Genomic DNA, 16,505 nt, shown 5'->3' on the forward strand with positions numbered 1-16,505 from the left:
CATTCATTCATTCATTCATTCATTCATTCAGCTCAGAGGTCTGGGTACTAGAGCTCATTCCCTCATCAGCCTGCTCATCAGCTATGCAAACAAAAATTTTGCCACGCACCGAAGGATCGGGCTGTTTTTTATTATTGATTAGTTGTCTTTTACAGTGTAGTTCTCTTTTGAGCCTATGCTGGCTTCGATGGAATGACTCTGGCGAGAAGTGAAAGAGAATGGGCTATTCTTGTGAGCGAAGTAAGTTGGTATTCCCCTACACAAAAAATCAGCTGATTTTAAACTCTTGATCAGCACAGTTGTGAATAGCTTGATCAATTAATTCATCCGTTTAATAGTTTATTTTATTCTTAGACTTTACTAACCTTAAATGAGGACCTTTTTTGAGAAATGTAACGAGAATTCCGATATTCTTGTAAACCTGAAGAATTTGCATATCTTAACCAAAATCAATACCGAATGTCTGACAGCAAAGAATTAAATCATACTGAGCACTAAGTTTAAGCTTAAATTTAGTTATCAAGCCGCATAATTATTTGCTTTCCGCGTCGTTTTTGTCACGCTAAGATTATTGCTTTAGTCCTAGACTGCTCTTGAGATAAACATAATATTAAAAAGGAAGTGTTTTGTGTTTAAAATTATAAGCACCATGTTTTTGTTATTAGAACGAGATCAGAGTTTCTATCTCATATATTATTTACATGTTCGCTTATGCTAGTTCACAGTGAGCAATGGTGATTTTTGTTTCAACAGCCTTGTGCGAACAATAGCATGATATCTGCCATTAAACGATCACCAAGTAAAATTTCCCAAATTTGTATGTGCTTTTCCCAGATACAATACATGTACTGCCCAGGCACTCCTCACTCTCTATTTTAGATGACTGTACATTCAATTATAAACTTACAAACTATTTAACAATTATTCGCCGAAGGCTCAGTAAATATTGGTGAATATTCCCCGAGACGAAGTTGAGGGGAATATTTACCAATATTTACTGAGCCTGAGGCAAATAATTGTTTTAGTATAATTACTCAGGTGATTATCAGAGAAAAACAAGTACCTCCCAAGAAATGTCGATTTTGTTTGTTTGTTTCAAATTGTCAGGCGTCAATGAACAGAGACGCGCAGTCTGCCGATCACATGCTCAATCGCAATCACATGCGCAATCGATTAACTACACACGGCCTCAAGCAGAATGTCAGTATTCTTTAACTGCCGCTTCACTGAGATGAAGCACTGACTTCTGTGAATGAATGTTGGGTTTCTCCCACCCGTTTACCAAAATAGATGGAGTTGAACCCGGCTGTTTGGCATAAAACTCGAGCCGGATCACAAGTGTTAGCAATAACATTTTATTGCACAATTTCTTCTTGACATGATGGCTTCGCCGGTTAACGGACGTTTATAAATTGCCCTCGGAGATAAGCTGCTTCAGGTAGGAATTAAGTCATTTTTTGGCTTCACCAAACAAGTACACGGTTGTCACAGATGAAAATATTTTGTTGTGAGGCGGTGACTTTAGATGGTGGTCGAGAGCCGCTCGAACCGACAACAAACTAGTTTTCAGATTATAAAAGCTGTTTTCTTTTCTCGTCACTGAAAGGTAAAAGTTAGAGAGACATTCATTCATCTTGTTTACTTCCATGCTTTCAAATTCTGTCTTAAACTAGTTTTGTTCGTGAAATCATTCTATTAATAAAGAAAATCTTGCTCGAATTTAACTAAAGCTTAATTTGTTGTCTTCATTTTAAGTCATCGACATCGACAACATTCAATTTACAAGGGTTTTTTATTACAATTAGCAAACTTTCATCTCTTGCCTTCAAAAAGTATCACCTCGGACTTAGCTGCATCTTTAGTGCCTTTCGGAATTTCATTTTCTTTCATCCTATTTACTTCTTTTTTAGAAACGTCAACAAATCGCTAAGTCGCCATTTTGAAAGTTAGTGCTCCCGTTATAATCACCTCGTGCGAGGTGATTATAGCAGGATATGACGCAATCCTCGACCAATCAGATCAACAGAATCTCTATAATCACCTGAGTAATTATACTAATTAAATATAACAAGCTTTCATGAGCATAGGATATCGGTCTAAGGGCTTTGTGCTTGTCATTGTATTTATACCTTCCCACCGGCAAATTGTGAGAAAAGAATAAAAAGCTGATTACTAATGTTACATGAGAGTTACACTTCTCGAGTGTTTCGTTTGAGGGTATGTTAGTTTTGTTTGCTTGCTTGCTTGTTTGTTTGTTTGCTTTGGGGTTATATCAGGAAACATCTGGAGTTGCTGGGTTGATTTGTCTTTAAAAAATGTGACAGGTTTTATCAATTATAATTATACAAAGGGGTTTGGTCTCAAATACTCTAAATAGCCTTTGTGTATAAAAAAATTTCCTGATTTGAAGGAGAGACGGATTTTAAGAGAATGCCTCTTTCCATCCTAGAAATGAGGAAATGGAAAGATCCCTAAGAATGGGAATGATTTTGTAGAATGGGTGGGGTGGGCAATAGGTGTCAGGTTCACTCCCTTGCTCCATTAAAAATATCCCTATCCCTCCCCACACAAGATTATTTGGACCTTTCTCCTGTCTCCTTGAAATTTTCTAGTCTTCGAGGTAGCAAAAGAGGGGATATGACAGGGATATACCACTGTATGGGGTAACTGTTAAGCACAGTCACAGGTTGAGGCATTCAGGCTTAAAGGGGAAGTATCACGATAATTTGATGCAATTTCAAAACCCAAAAATGCTTGTCTGACAACAGAAACAAAACATAATTGTCTAGTTTTGTGATAAATTATCGCCCCAGTGCAGTAAAACTGTCGATTGGTGCCCCTGGCTAGAGACAGAGTAGGTCGGAATGGATTAAAACTTGAAAAATATTAGGCTAATGTTTTTCAAGTTTTCGCATTTTTGTTTCCAAAATGCGCTAGAACATAGAACGAGTTGTTCCTGTCAAGAATTGAGTTGATTTCTCTCATCTCGTTGTTCTAGAATTATTTTGTAGCAAAGTGAAGGTCCTATTTCACCATTTTTAACAAAAGAGGTAAAAAATCCCGTGATACTTCCCCTTTTAAATAGAAAAGAGCATGTTTGAAAAATGAGACTCGTTCTTTGCAGGACCAAGCATTACACTGCCTTCCCCAAGCTGCTGTTGCAAGAGCAATCCCCCCTCCCCCCTCCCCCTCCCAACACCCTGAGCCTAGTTGTGCTAAAGCCAACTAATGCTAAATCAAATCTCTCATGGAAAAATAATTTGTTTGGTAATTAAACTGTTATCAATTTGAAAGTTATGTTAACACTAACTAGCTTTGGCTTAACTTAATCAGGCTTGGAACAACTGAGCCTAAGAGGTAAAACCAAAAGAGGATCAAGGACTAATGGTCTCATTTGTTGATAATTAATGCTGATAATATTGTTTGTAATTTTCAGTATAACATCTGCAAGAAGAAGCTAAACAGTAAAAGAGAGGCTCTTAAGATTCTAACAAGTGACTTGGAACTATGCCAAAGAGAAAGGGACATTTATAAAACCAAGATTAAACAACTGGTAAGCTAATTAATTGCATTCGGCATTAGAACAACGCATACTATTGGTGTCGCTTCTTTCTGGATGATATGCGATTTCAGGGTTTGGGCACCATCTTGGACTGGGTGACCGCTCACCTCGATTTCATGCGAGAGCTTTGAATCCCGCTGTCTAAGTAAAGTCCAGCAGGTTGACTCGCTTCGGTCTGGATGCCATGTGATTTTCAGGGTTTGGGCACCATCTTAGACTGACTGGCCACTCGCCTCGATTTCATGCATAATTAAACCTAAAGCCTGATACGCGTACGACGCAAACATAAGCATAAGCACAAGGATGTTTACACGCGCAATAAGCATAAGCATAAGGTGACATACGCAAGCGCAGAAGCATAAAAATTTGCTGCCGCCATTTTGCAAATGGCAACGCATGAGTAAATAGAATGTACGCTGACAACTTGTCACAGTTTTTCAGCTTAATTTCCTTGCGCTTGTGCTTATGCTTGCGTCGTCCCGGTTTACACGTAAGTTTCTTGTGCTTATGCTTGTGCTTATGCTTATGCTTGCGTTGTACGTGTAAACCAGGCTTTATTGTTGTGTTCAACTTTGCAACTGGTTTATGACACTGCCTGAAAGTACCCCACAAGTCCATTTTCCCTGAATATTTCTTGGCAATCGGTACAATAAAAAATATTATTTCACTAGAGATCAAAAGCTCTTTATTAATCCATAATTATTACTAGTTTACTTGATAAATAAAATTGGTGAGTGGTATAACAATACGCCTACTTCATGCAATTTCTTAATCTCTCCTTACCATATGTTCCAAGAATCAAATTCACCCTCCAAAGTGATTCTAGGTAAAAATAAAGAGCAGTTCCTGAATGAACTTTTAGCTGATTATAATCTACTGATTACTGGAAGTGGATGTATGAAAACTGCAAATGAAAGAATAAATAAATGAGAGATCAGCAACTAAAGCAATTGTGAAAATAAAGGCTTAACCTGAAAAAAATTCAGGCTTGAAGAACAAGATTCAAACCTAAGATCTCTGTGAAGCTGGTGTAAATGCACTATGAACTAGCTGAGCTATCAAGCCAGCTTAGAACTGGTCATTTTGTGAATTCATAGAGGTGAAGAGATCAGTGTGACTGTTGGCTGATGTTTGTCCAATAGATTTTCCATGAATTAGTTATTAGTTTCAAACATCACCTGCCAAGCAACTGAGGCATTGAACCATTGCGAGGAGATGTTAAGTGCTGTTCACTGATGACCAATACACTCGCAAAGGATAATTTCATAAAGCTTTAAGTACATAAATTAACAAACTACAAATCACTTGACAGCTGAAAGAAGTTGATGATTACAAGCGAAAAGAGAGAGAGCAAGAGAACAAGCAAGCAGAGAAATCCAATGTATCAACACCTGTTAAAAAGGTACTAGAGTTACTGTACTCCATTCAGCTACAATTCAGGTTTGAATTTTCCAAAGACTCTAAAGAGAAGATTAGAGCCTCTAAAGTGAAGATATGAGACACCGAAGAAACTGGCAAAAGAACAAAAAGAGACATTTGCTGGCCCTTATAAATAACTGTTATAATCATGTGCGTTTTAGGTTTCTCCTTGTGCAAGAATTTACATAATGAGAATGATGATTATTCTAGAAAGTGACGCAGGCATACTCGGAAAAAAGAAATCCGAGTGCTCCTATCAGGAGTCGAACCTAAGAGCTTCCGATTACTAGTTCGGATGCTCTACCACTGAGCTACAGGAGACTCGTGGGAGCTAAGGCCATTAAACTAGGTTCATGGGACAAACATCCTGCATACTGCTAGGATTTGAATGTCGAACGTGTGGTATATGAAAGAAATGTGATGGTATATTTCCAGCCTGGTGAATGAATGAGAATGATGATTATTCTAGAAAGTGACGCAGGCATACTCGGAAAAAAGAAATCCGAGTGCTCCTATCAGGAGTCGAACCTAAGACCTTCCGATTACTAGTTCGGATGCTCTACCACTGAGCTACAGGAGACTCGTGGGAGCTAAGGCCATTAAACTAGGTAGGTCATATACCACACGTTCGACATTCAAATCCTAGCAGTATGCAGGATGTTTGTCCCATGAACCTAGTTTAATGGCCTTAGCTCCCACGAGTCTCCCGTAGCTCAGTGGTAGAGCATCCGAACTAGTAATCTGAAGGTCTTAGGTTCGACTCCTGATAGGAGCACTCGGATTTCTTTTTTCTGAGTATGCCTGCGTCACTTTCTAGAATAATCATCATTCTCATTCATTCACCAGGCTGGAAATATACCATCACATTTCTTTCAATTTACATAATGTTATTAATTATTCCAAGGTGACTGATGTAAAAATAATCTTTGTCTACAAATATTATTAATGATATGCCATATGGTATTCACAAGGTAGGTCATACAGTCAACATCACAAACTACTTTGTAAGAAGTAAAAAAAAAACGTTTGTAGTCCTACTTCATTGGTATTCTCAATTTATTGTTTTGGTTGCATGAAACACGTGACTTAACGTGCTTTTTTTGTTTACATTATGCTAGAAAGGGGCTTCATTCTGTGGTAACAGTGTGTGGGAACAAGAGCTTCAGAATGTCAGAGAAAGAAAACAAAAGGTAATGTAGAAGTTTTGAAGGCATAGGGGGCAGGGGTGCACATGTGTTCCAATCCAAAAAATATGCATAGATCTTGCAAAAGTCAAGTCTCATGGGTCTCGTAGTCTCGATTTTTTTTTTAATTTAGCCGTCTCAGGGTAATGACTTCTATTGCATGGGTAAGAAAGTCTGGCTCACAGAAAAAAAACCATATATATATGTAAATGTGTAGTCTCATCTTGCAAGGTCTCCAATTTACATTCACTACCCATTACAGCTAGATCCCAACAAGTTAATTGAGGCAAATTGTCAAAGCTCAAATTCTTTGGAAATGTATGGGGGTGCATTTAGACTTGAGTTTTTAGTTGTGTGACAGCAATTTTAAGTACTAACATTCACTGAACATAGTGCAGCATCACCCCTTAATCTTTTTACCTTTTGATGCCATGCTTATTTGACCTGCGCTATAAAAGGGGTAGCTCCTTCATGTACATGTAATCTCTGCTTTAATTATGTAGTGAAGTGAGGAGGAACGATGTGAGGGGTGTGGAATCAGTATTTCAAGACGCACTGTAAAAGTTAAACATGTCTTTTAAAAAGATTATCTTGGGTGAGAAGAAGACTTGTGACAAAAAGTACTGCAAGTTGATATGGCCATAACAACCCTTGTTTTTTTAGTTAATCTTTAGCCTGTTTCTCAATATTATTCTGTTAGTACATTCTATAATTATTTCTTGCTGCATAGACTAATTTTGGCAGCATTGTTGACAACTCAGTATCTACAATGAAATGGCTGGCAGCTTGGCAACGTCTAACCTGCCTGTATAGTTTGAGTCCTTGTTTTAGGTAACTGATTTCAATTTTCCAAAAAAATTTGCTGTCTGAAAATGGTCCTTGTTACATGTACCTGTAGCCTCCCATTTTTACATTTAGCACCAATGTGCCGCCCCATTGTTGTTCACCTCTTTTTTGTTGTATTTGTAGACACTATCAAAACTGCTGTGTGAGTCTCGTGGAGAGAACAAGGCCCTAAAAAAAGACCTGGCTGACTTACGTCAACTGTACCGCGATTCTCAAGAAGATATACAGTTTCTGCGTGATGCACTTGCTAAACAAAAAAAGCGTAGCAACAGTGTCAAGACTGGTGACGATGGAATGGATCCACGCCAGGATCTCATATCACAACTAGAAAAAAGTCAAGAAAAGGCATGAATATTTTAATTCATTTGAAACATTTTTCTTATTGTAGGTGTTAGGGTTGCATATTGTTGACTGAGAGATACATTTTCTGGATATTAAGTTAGGAAACCAGCCTTCCAGAGTGATTTGTAGTCCATAATGTAGGTAAAGCATTCAGCAGAGTCCCAGTGTATTTACAAACAATACATGTATAGAAAGTAAAATATTTTTGAAAAATAAATTTTCAAAATTTAAGGTGGCTGTGAACCCCTCTGGTAGAATTTTTTAAACTTTGCAAACAAAAATGGTATGTAAACATGTTGAGTACAGTTCCATAAAAAATGGGGGGTCACTGGGCTTGTTTTTGAGTTACCGGTATAACTACTTAAAGGTACGCCAGTTACTCCCCCACCACCCCCCACCTCCACTATGTAATTTAAACACATTCACAGAACTCTGTATGCCCACCCAAAAACCAGCCTTTACAAAGTTGAATATAAGGCCAAATAATAATTATTATTGTAGCATTTGTTGTAGTGTAGTGCACATTCATTAAGGAGTTAAGAGAATGTTATAATGTTATCGTAATGATACATTAAATTTGTTTTATATGAACATATATAGATAACAGAGTTGGAGAGAGACAAACTGGCCATCAGTGATGAGGAAGCTGAGATTGCCATAGAGGTGTGTGTTAAATGTGCTGATAGAAAAACAACTTAGATCCTAAGAATAATGTATTATGCATTTCCTTGTCAGCCAAGCGACAGTCAACTTTCCGGTACGTTTGTACGGTAATGTAGGAAATACCCACCTCTCTATAATGGACTTTACGGGGTGGCTCCGCCCGAAAGGGGTACCTTTTTCAGGATGGAGGTATATAAAAGGACAGGGATTTCACAAGCTTGAGTGTGGAAAAGGATAGGAAAAACTGTTATTTAGGTATTTTACCACGACTGTTTCTAATCTCGCAATCTGATTGGCTAATTTTCCGTTGTCGATAAGAGTCTAGACAACGCCGCTCGCGTCAGTTGTGTGAGTCCACAACATTTTGACCACTGTGATGACGAATATCATTGTCGATAAGAGTGCAGACAACGCCAAACCACATTCGATTTGTTAATTTGAAAGGGTGTTTTTACTGTAAGTATGTGAGAGGGGTACCATTTAAATGGTACATGTATATGAAAGGATAAGGGTTTGGACTTTGGGGTAGAGCCTCCCTGTATAAAACTTTCTTAAGTGCATCACCCTCTCGCAAACACCCATACCACTTTCACAGAAGGTTGTCTGGAAATTCCTGTTTAGTTTCATACTTTTCTTGACATTTCTAGTGGACCTTCCATAGGGGAGGCGTCCAGAATATTTTCTGGAACCACACAATGACCCTTTCTATTGTTACATGTAGATCAAACACACTTTTACCATTGTTGACTTTGAGAGTTGTTCACGAGGTGATATTCTAGAGAGTGGGGTTAAGTTCTCAGTTGTTCCATAAGTTTACCAGTACATGTGTGTTTTCATGTTTAACTTACAACTTTCAAAGTTAACCTAAGATCGTTACTTTAAGGGAGATGCTACCTTTGGGTTGTTACTACTGTGGGACTAGCAGCATATATCCTGTAAATCCAGACCTCCCTTACTTGGGAGAGAAAGCTAGATAATGTACACTGTACTCGCAATTTAAAGTGTCTTGGTCAAGGAAGCAAGGACATGGACATGTACTACAATTATAACAAATCCCCAGTCCAAATGATCAACAAAAGTTAACTACACTTTTGATGGCTGACCCACCCCAATGGGAGTTTAAGTGAATTATTGTAGAACACAATCTGAGGGAATGCAGATTCCAATTAAAAAAATCATATTCAATCATGAGTTATTAAACCAAGGATTTATTTTCTGTTCTTTAGAGGGATCACTACAAGGACAAGTCAGAGAGACTCAACACACAGTTGAATTATATTCTTGGGGCAGATGACAGACGACTGGTTGACATAGACTCTGTACTGATGGAAAACAGGTGAGTTCATGTTATATTATTCTTGTCTGTGTATTCATGTTTTGTGTGAAAACATTTGTCACACTGTTTATCACTGCTCTCAATTAACACACAATACTTTAATTAATATTTAGCATGCATATAAAAGTCATGGTTGATTAGAGAGAGATTCAACTGTAAATGTCAGTTAAACAATACATTAATTCTTGTGGTGTATACATGTATATATGCATGTAAATCATTCTTTATGTCTCATCCACATGACAAAACATAGCTTTACATCTAGCAAGTCTTCCATTTGTGACTGCAACAAGCATAAGCCGTCAAGGAAAGATCTATTTGCACTATGTACAGACTTCTGTACACAGGTGTCTTGACCCTGTGTGTCTTGGGGGAGGGGGGAACAGGAACCTGCTAACTCAATCATTTTCATTTTTCCTTTGTTTTTGTATTTCTATATTTACTTTTAAGGTACTTAAAAGAGCAAATAAAGCAGCTAAAAGAAGAGAAAAATATGGCAGTCTCTGCTTTGGCTCGATATAAGGTGAGGACAGTGAAGAGAACAGTTTTCAAAAGTATCCAGTTGACGTCTGATTCGTAAATGAAGTGACCAGGTGATGAAGATTGCTGTAGATTGGCATGGAGATGTGCACAGTGGTGTAATGATTAGCATGCTGGATATGTCAGATCTGAAGGTCGGAAATTTTAACTTTGCTCCCTCTTCACCCAGGCGTATAAATTGGTACTGGCGACATACTGCTGGGGGCGGGGGTATCCTGCAATGGACTAGCATCGCATTCAGGGGGGAGTAATAATAATTTCTACATTGTAGTTGCTAAGCATGCTTCAGAAAACAGGTTAAGCTGTAGCCATGTTGCCAACCCGACTGTCTTTATGTGAGTACTGGATTTTATTGCCAGAATAAGACAGCTTCTTCTGAGATACGACATCAGGCATATTTTACAGTTTTTTTACATCTACAGCTGTAAGTGAATTACACGGTAAAATTAATGATTTTTTGTTCTAACTTCAGAGCACGTTTGAGAAGCGTAAGAACAAGATACTACAAGCTCAATTTCCAGGGTCCTATGTAAGCACTGCTAAACATGGTGAGTGAGAACATTCATCTGGATTATCAGTTTTATTAGTCCCCATCCGGGAATCCGGGAAAATTTAGATTCACGGATCGTTACAGTGCGGGTGTATTGTATTGTTCCGTCTGGTTCACCAAATTGTGGCAGTATGTTAGACCAAGATATGTAACGTTCTAAACCCATTTTCAGTTGTGAAGTTTGCGTATCAGACGAGGTGAACTGCACTTTATAACTTTATAATGTGCAGTTTGGGTACTTCTATTTCTCTTTGTTTGTTTTTTTTTTTTTTCTGTTTGTTTGTTTTGTTTTGTTGTTGTTGTTTTGTTTTCTTTTTTTTCTTGCTTGAAGATGGAAAGCAATGAGTATGTTTATATGCATTGAGGTTCCCTTACGAAATATACGTGCAGTGTCAGACCCCAAGGGCAAGCTAACCTCAACTGCAGACCGAAACGACAAAGCTTAATTGCCTTATTTCAGACCAAAGACCCCAACACCTCCAAACCCACACCCTTTGGGGCAACACATACCTGTACAGCGCACCTCCACCCCTACCTGTTCGTCATAGTCAGCAGCAGTATGTATTTTTTCTTCCTTAGCTATGCCTTCTCTCATCTCTGATCTTGTGGGACATCTCGGTTCCAGTACCTCACCATCTACTGTGGCGGACTTACAGTTCTTGGCGAACTCGCTATCTGAAACATTATCCGAAAAAGACACCGCCCTGCAGCATCTAAGAAGCGCTAACAAGTGAGATAATACTACATGTAGCAACGACACTTAGTGGTTTAGTTACGGAGAATAGTAATCAAATAGAAGAAAGATCAGTCCTCGCAGTTACTACAAGTTTATTTCCACAATTTTTCTTTATTCCCTGTTTGTAGGTCTCTAATAGAATATCAAAATTTTCCTTATTTCTTGACTTTCATTTTTAGAATTTGTTTGGTAGCCAAGTCATTTGTTCCTTTACATGCTCAATTTGTTTATTTGACGTGGGAATGTGGCCTCATCCTTTAAGAGAAACTGATGGATCAAAAGAAGTCTACATTTGGCTTATACTCATTCTTTTAAGCCTGAAACATTATTTCAAACGCCTCAAGCGTTTATTTTAACAAAAACGAATCAGTGGCAAACTTATTGCTCACATTTCAAGAAGTTTGCATAACTCGAGTAAAGTCTACCGTCCTCCCTTCAGCTTCTTTAGATATCCCACGATCGACAATCAAACAAGGTGAAGTTATCAACCTTAGTTTCTAATTCATTTGTTATCAGGATCCTGGGTCATCGAGTGGCTGAACTTGAGAAGAAACTGAAGACCCTAGAGGTGTCCGGCTTGTGGTCGCTACAAGGTTTGTCTTGCACTACTGTCTCTAACTGCGTCTTCTGGTTTTACTACTGACCACTAAGCATCCATTGTTTATTGTAAGATTTTTCTTGCGTTCAACTTTTAGCTTTCATCGTGTAACGATTATTTAAATATAACTGCAATTCAATTCACCCACCTGAAAGGTATACCAGTCTCCACAGTTATGCATCACATAGTAACAAATTGTCTCTCTTGCCAGGTCACCGCGGATACGGCTCTACAGAAGCTGACAAGCTTAGTAAAGAAGTGATTTATGACAAACTACAGGCGTTATTTCCTGAAGAAGAGCGGCGGACGAATGGTCACAGTGGGGATGGCGATCCGATTGAGGATGCGGGTAGAGGAAGCGAACCGGACTCCCCTTCATCCCCCGGGTGGGACCAGGGGCCCCGGAGTCCCTCCTTGGATTTGGGCTCCTTCCAGGGCGAGGTAGAGGAAGGGGTGTTAGTTAATGTGTCGGGAAGCCCAGGAGATGTGCTTGAAGAACTCGGTTGCCTGGAGTTGGATGATGATGAGGAGGATGATGATGATGGTGTCAATGATATAACGGACGAACAGACGTCTGTTCAAACACAAAAAGACAGTCCACATGAAGAAGAATCAGCGAGGCATAAAGGAAACTGCAACAGTGAATTTAGTGCTTTTGAGAGCTTTGCGGATTCCAATGGCATTCATAAAGACAACGATTCTTCCCATCCCAGCTCACCAGATATAAACAATCTGAATGAAACGGAACATGATGATAGCGAAGACCCGGATCGAAAATCTGTGTCTGACGCGGAACTTGCGAAATTCCTAAAAACAAACAACGGCTCTGATTAGGAATAATTTAACCGTTTCATACCCAACAGAAGTTAACAATCAATGCGTTGAGAAATCGTTATTTTCGTTTTGCTAAACACCTTCGGTTGGATCTCTGCGTGGGTATGTTAGAGTAACCCAAATACATGACCTGTTTTAAAATGATTTCAATCAAACATTTGAATTTTGAATGTCTTTTTAGGCGAACTTTCGAAAACTTCCTTTCCAATGAGTTAATTTTTTTTGAAGATTTTTCTAAGCCAAGTTTAAGCACTTGTTCAAACTTCAGTTACCAGTACCCAGCTTGAGGACCATAGTTCGAGGGGTAGTTGAACTTCAAGCACTCGGTGATAAAATATGCCATATTCTATTTAAAAGAATAGCGTTTCTTCCCGCGTTTGGATATAACCAGCGATAGTAAAAGACAAGTAGCATCACTGGAGAGTATTGCCAAGGGCTTTCATTCAAACGTTCACTGACTTTAGGATTTCATTTAGGACCTCATGAAAAGTAAGATCACTCTTAGGGTATAATAAACAACGTACCCCTAAGTGGCTTTCATATGAATGGATGTCATTCATAGACTCAAACCGCAGGCACATTAATTTGGCCATACTTTTTCCTGGCCAATCAGATGCAAACACACCGCCGCGTGTGTTGCACGACTTTCCTGCGCTTGGCACCGGTTGTAAAGTGTAACTATAAGTTCTGACGGTTCATTTCTCTACTTGTACAGGTTGTCATTTGGCCAGGTCTGTTTGACTTGGGCTTGCTATGGTAGTCTGTGGAAAACCCTAAAAAGATTCGTCTTAATACGAGGTTTAGGGCGTTTATCGCATGTTTCTCGTTATTCTAAAATAAGATTAGAAGCTGGCTTTCGCCGTATTGTTTTATGTCAAGAGATATTATATTTTTGAAGAAGACTAACAAGTGGGAATTTATGTTAGTCAGTTATGACGAGATACTTCACCCTTTATGGGGAATAAGATTAGACTATATTGCACATTACCCAACGAAATTGAATCCGTTTATTTTCATGAATAAGCCTATCGTTAAAAAACTGTAAAATCCGCGCAAGTTTCAGTCCACCATTCTAAACAAGACGCACTTCTCAAAAGGTACATCTTAATTATAGCTTTGTACCTGCGGGTGTGTCATACGAGACTTTGCGGTGTTAATTAATGATAATAATAGTTCTGTAATCTACAAAAATAATTTTTACGTACAATTCCGACGATAATCGGTGGTACGATTTTACAGTTAGAAATTAATTTTATGGCCCCCGAGTTGTTACGGCCTTAAGGACGGTGCCTACTTTTGTTACTGCGCATACGTTTTGCGTATCTCGAGATACTCTCGTTTCCTATAGGTGGTGCCTACTAATACAGGGATATTTTTGCGCGGTTTAAAACTATGCGGAGAAAGCAGAACTTATTAAGTGCTCTTGGTATCCAAAAAGAAAATTGGTGGTAACCATGCATTTTTCAGAGATAAAAAAGCTTTAATTTTGAACAAAACGCCATACATTTCTTTGTATTTTACTGTTTTTTAGAATAATTGTTGCTTAATTATCTCTAAAAAATGCGTGGCTACCCCCCAATTTCTTTTTGGATTTCAATAGCCGTTGCTAAAATCTGCTTTCCCTACATAATCATAAACCAAACAAAAATACTTCTTTATTAGTAGGCACCGTCCTTAAATTATTGTGCATCAGAAACTTACTAGTTTCTGTGACTATTCATTTTTGCACACGAGTTGTCCCGCTGCTTAATTTGTAGTACGGTGAATAAACTTATAAACAACTATCACCAGCATAACAAAACGTTGTTCCTCGTTAGCATTTTTTTTTTCTTTTCTTTTTTGCGGGAAAGGGAATGGTTTGCTCCAAAAATACGAAGCAAGAAAAAAAATTAACCCTTCTGGGGAAAGAATAAAACTCAGAGAAGAAGGTAGACCCCACTTAAATGCTACCTCGTCTCGCGCGTCACGTTTGACTAAAAAGAGATTCGTGTGTTTCCCATCATGCCCTGTACCCCGCTTCTTTGCAAAATGGGTTGGCACCTGGGGTCGAGGCTGACCCAGACATTATCAATTCTCGTCCCCAGAGCCTCCTGGTCCTTTTAGCCACTGAAGCGAAGGCCCCGCCGGCTAAGAGGGACAAGAGGCTCTGGGGACGAGAATGGGCATTATCACGACCTGGGCCTAGTTGTTCAAAGAGCGGATATAACTTTTTTCAGTGGATAAATCGCTATCCTGCATTTTGTCCGCTGGATAGCGATTTATCAACTGGAAAAAGCTATCCGCGTTTTAAACAACCGGGACCTGTAGTATCAGCAGCGCGTAGGATGTTCCGGCGGAGCCGCCACCACAGCTCACCAAAGCGAAAAATGAGAGCTAGTATGGTGTTAAAATTCGATCGAAAATTAAACAGCAATATTCCCTCGAAAACCTACAATAATTACGCTTAAGTCTGAAAAAGCTCACCTCGTGTGTTTTGCTGTGTTTTTATGGCTTCTCGGACTTGAGCAGTTTATCTCTCAGCGGCTGGTCCACGTGCAGCATATTGTACTAAGTTTTTGAGAAAGTTGGAGAACTCGAAGCCAAATTTGACCTGTCATTTGAGTTGACCACTTCGAAAACCTCGCTAAAATTCGCTTGAAACTCAAGCACGCGCTTACCTGCATCATCATATGCCAAGAAGGATAATTTGCGGTCCTTTCTGGGTAGCTCAATCTCGGATAAGTTCATTATTGAGACACAGGCCTGCGTTGAAACAAACTTGAATTCAAATCGGGCGTCATTTTTGCCGCGGACAAGCCGTGCCGCTGGAACTCACGGTCAAACCTTGGCAGGAGTACTAAAATTTACCCGACCAAGAGACCACACGTGAAACCTTTGGCTCGCAACAAACTACACACACACCCCCTCCGGGCTAAGTGCATTCTTGCAATTAAGAATGTGAGTTGACTTTACTTCGACCAAGTCGTGATTTTCCAACTCATAAATCTTGTGCAAGGCGTTCGAACTAGCCATATCAAGAAAGCAAATGAAATTTTTTAGCAAAAACGTCAAAAAAAAAACATTAAGTTATGAACGAAACACGCTCAGTACATGTGCTAAAACTTAGCACACTTAGCCGATCTCGGCACAAAAGCGAGAACAGCGCAACGGGAGCCGAGGATCGCAAAAACACTCACGCGTTGTGTGTTTGTTTGTTTTGTTTTGTTTTGTTTTGTTTTGTTTTGAGTTTTTTGCGCCCCTCTCGTCGCGCCTGACTTGCGCTTTACTCCGGTCGTCCGAAAAACGCAAAAAGAACGCTTGTTCTGCAGGCTAACAATCACCGTGATTGATTGCAAAGCGCAATTGGTTAAAAAGAAACTGGCCCCATTGTCTCGCTCATCAGAATCATGACAGGCTCACCCATTTTTCCTTCGAGTGCTGTTTGGTTAGTTGCGAATTGTTCAGTGATAATTTCGCTTTTGCGTTTGATTTTACGCCGCTCGACTCCAAATAGCCTGCAGTGCAGGCGTTTTTCATGGGCGAGCGCTGAATAATAAATTTAGTTCGCGTATTTGAAGGAGGCTGAGGAGCCCTCCCCCCTCCTTTATTTCTCAGCCAGTCGTCCTTACCCTTAGGGTCACTTTTGACTCGCTCCAGCCCTCTCGCGCTTCCTCGCCCAAGATGACAGCAACGAAGGATTATTTTTTCAGCGCTCCCGCTCCAAAAATACGCCTGCATTGCAGGCTAGACTCAAAACCAAGCTATAATTGGTCTGTTCCAACATCTGGTTCAAGTTAGAACTGCAATCAGCTTCCTTAGCAAGGAACTCCCGCATCAAGTTGGAGGAAAAGCTGGCAATTTGAAAGTGCGTATTGCAAAATTAGTGTTTGTGTGTATACGTCCTTCGTCTGTGCGC

The 16,505-nt window shown here is 39.4% G+C and overlaps 1 protein-coding gene and 1 long non-coding RNA gene across 2 annotated transcripts; both read left to right on the top strand.

Moving 5' to 3' along the window:
• Nucleotides 1-96: 96 nt before the first annotated feature.
• LOC146470541 (uncharacterized) lies at nucleotides 97-13,202 on the top strand. The gene is made up of 12 exons (XM_085122643.1): nucleotides 97-240; nucleotides 3,437-3,553; nucleotides 4,875-4,964; nucleotides 6,100-6,171; nucleotides 7,135-7,356; nucleotides 7,954-8,016; nucleotides 9,243-9,352; nucleotides 9,803-9,875; nucleotides 10,365-10,440; nucleotides 11,022-11,172; nucleotides 11,695-11,771; nucleotides 11,988-13,202. Exons 1-12 carry the CDS (start codon nucleotides 193-195, stop codon nucleotides 12,608-12,610), a joined length of 1,722 nt encoding a protein of 573 aa, XP_084978769.1. The 5' UTR covers nucleotides 97-192; the 3' UTR covers nucleotides 12,611-13,202.
• Nucleotides 13,203-13,212: 10 nt separating this feature from the next.
• LOC146470542 (uncharacterized) lies at nucleotides 13,213-14,410 on the top strand. The gene is made up of 2 exons (XR_014867110.1): nucleotides 13,213-13,878; nucleotides 14,276-14,410. It is a non-coding gene; the product is annotated as an uncharacterized LOC146470542 (long non-coding RNA).
• Nucleotides 14,411-16,505: the final 2,095 nt, after the last annotated feature.

Source organism: Pavona decussata, unplaced genomic scaffold (assembly GCF_977016875.1).
Source record: "Pavona decussata unplaced genomic scaffold, jaPavDecu1.1 SCAFFOLD_114, whole genome shotgun sequence".
Classification (NCBI taxonomy): Eukaryota; Metazoa; Cnidaria; class Anthozoa; order Scleractinia; family Agariciidae; genus Pavona; species Pavona decussata.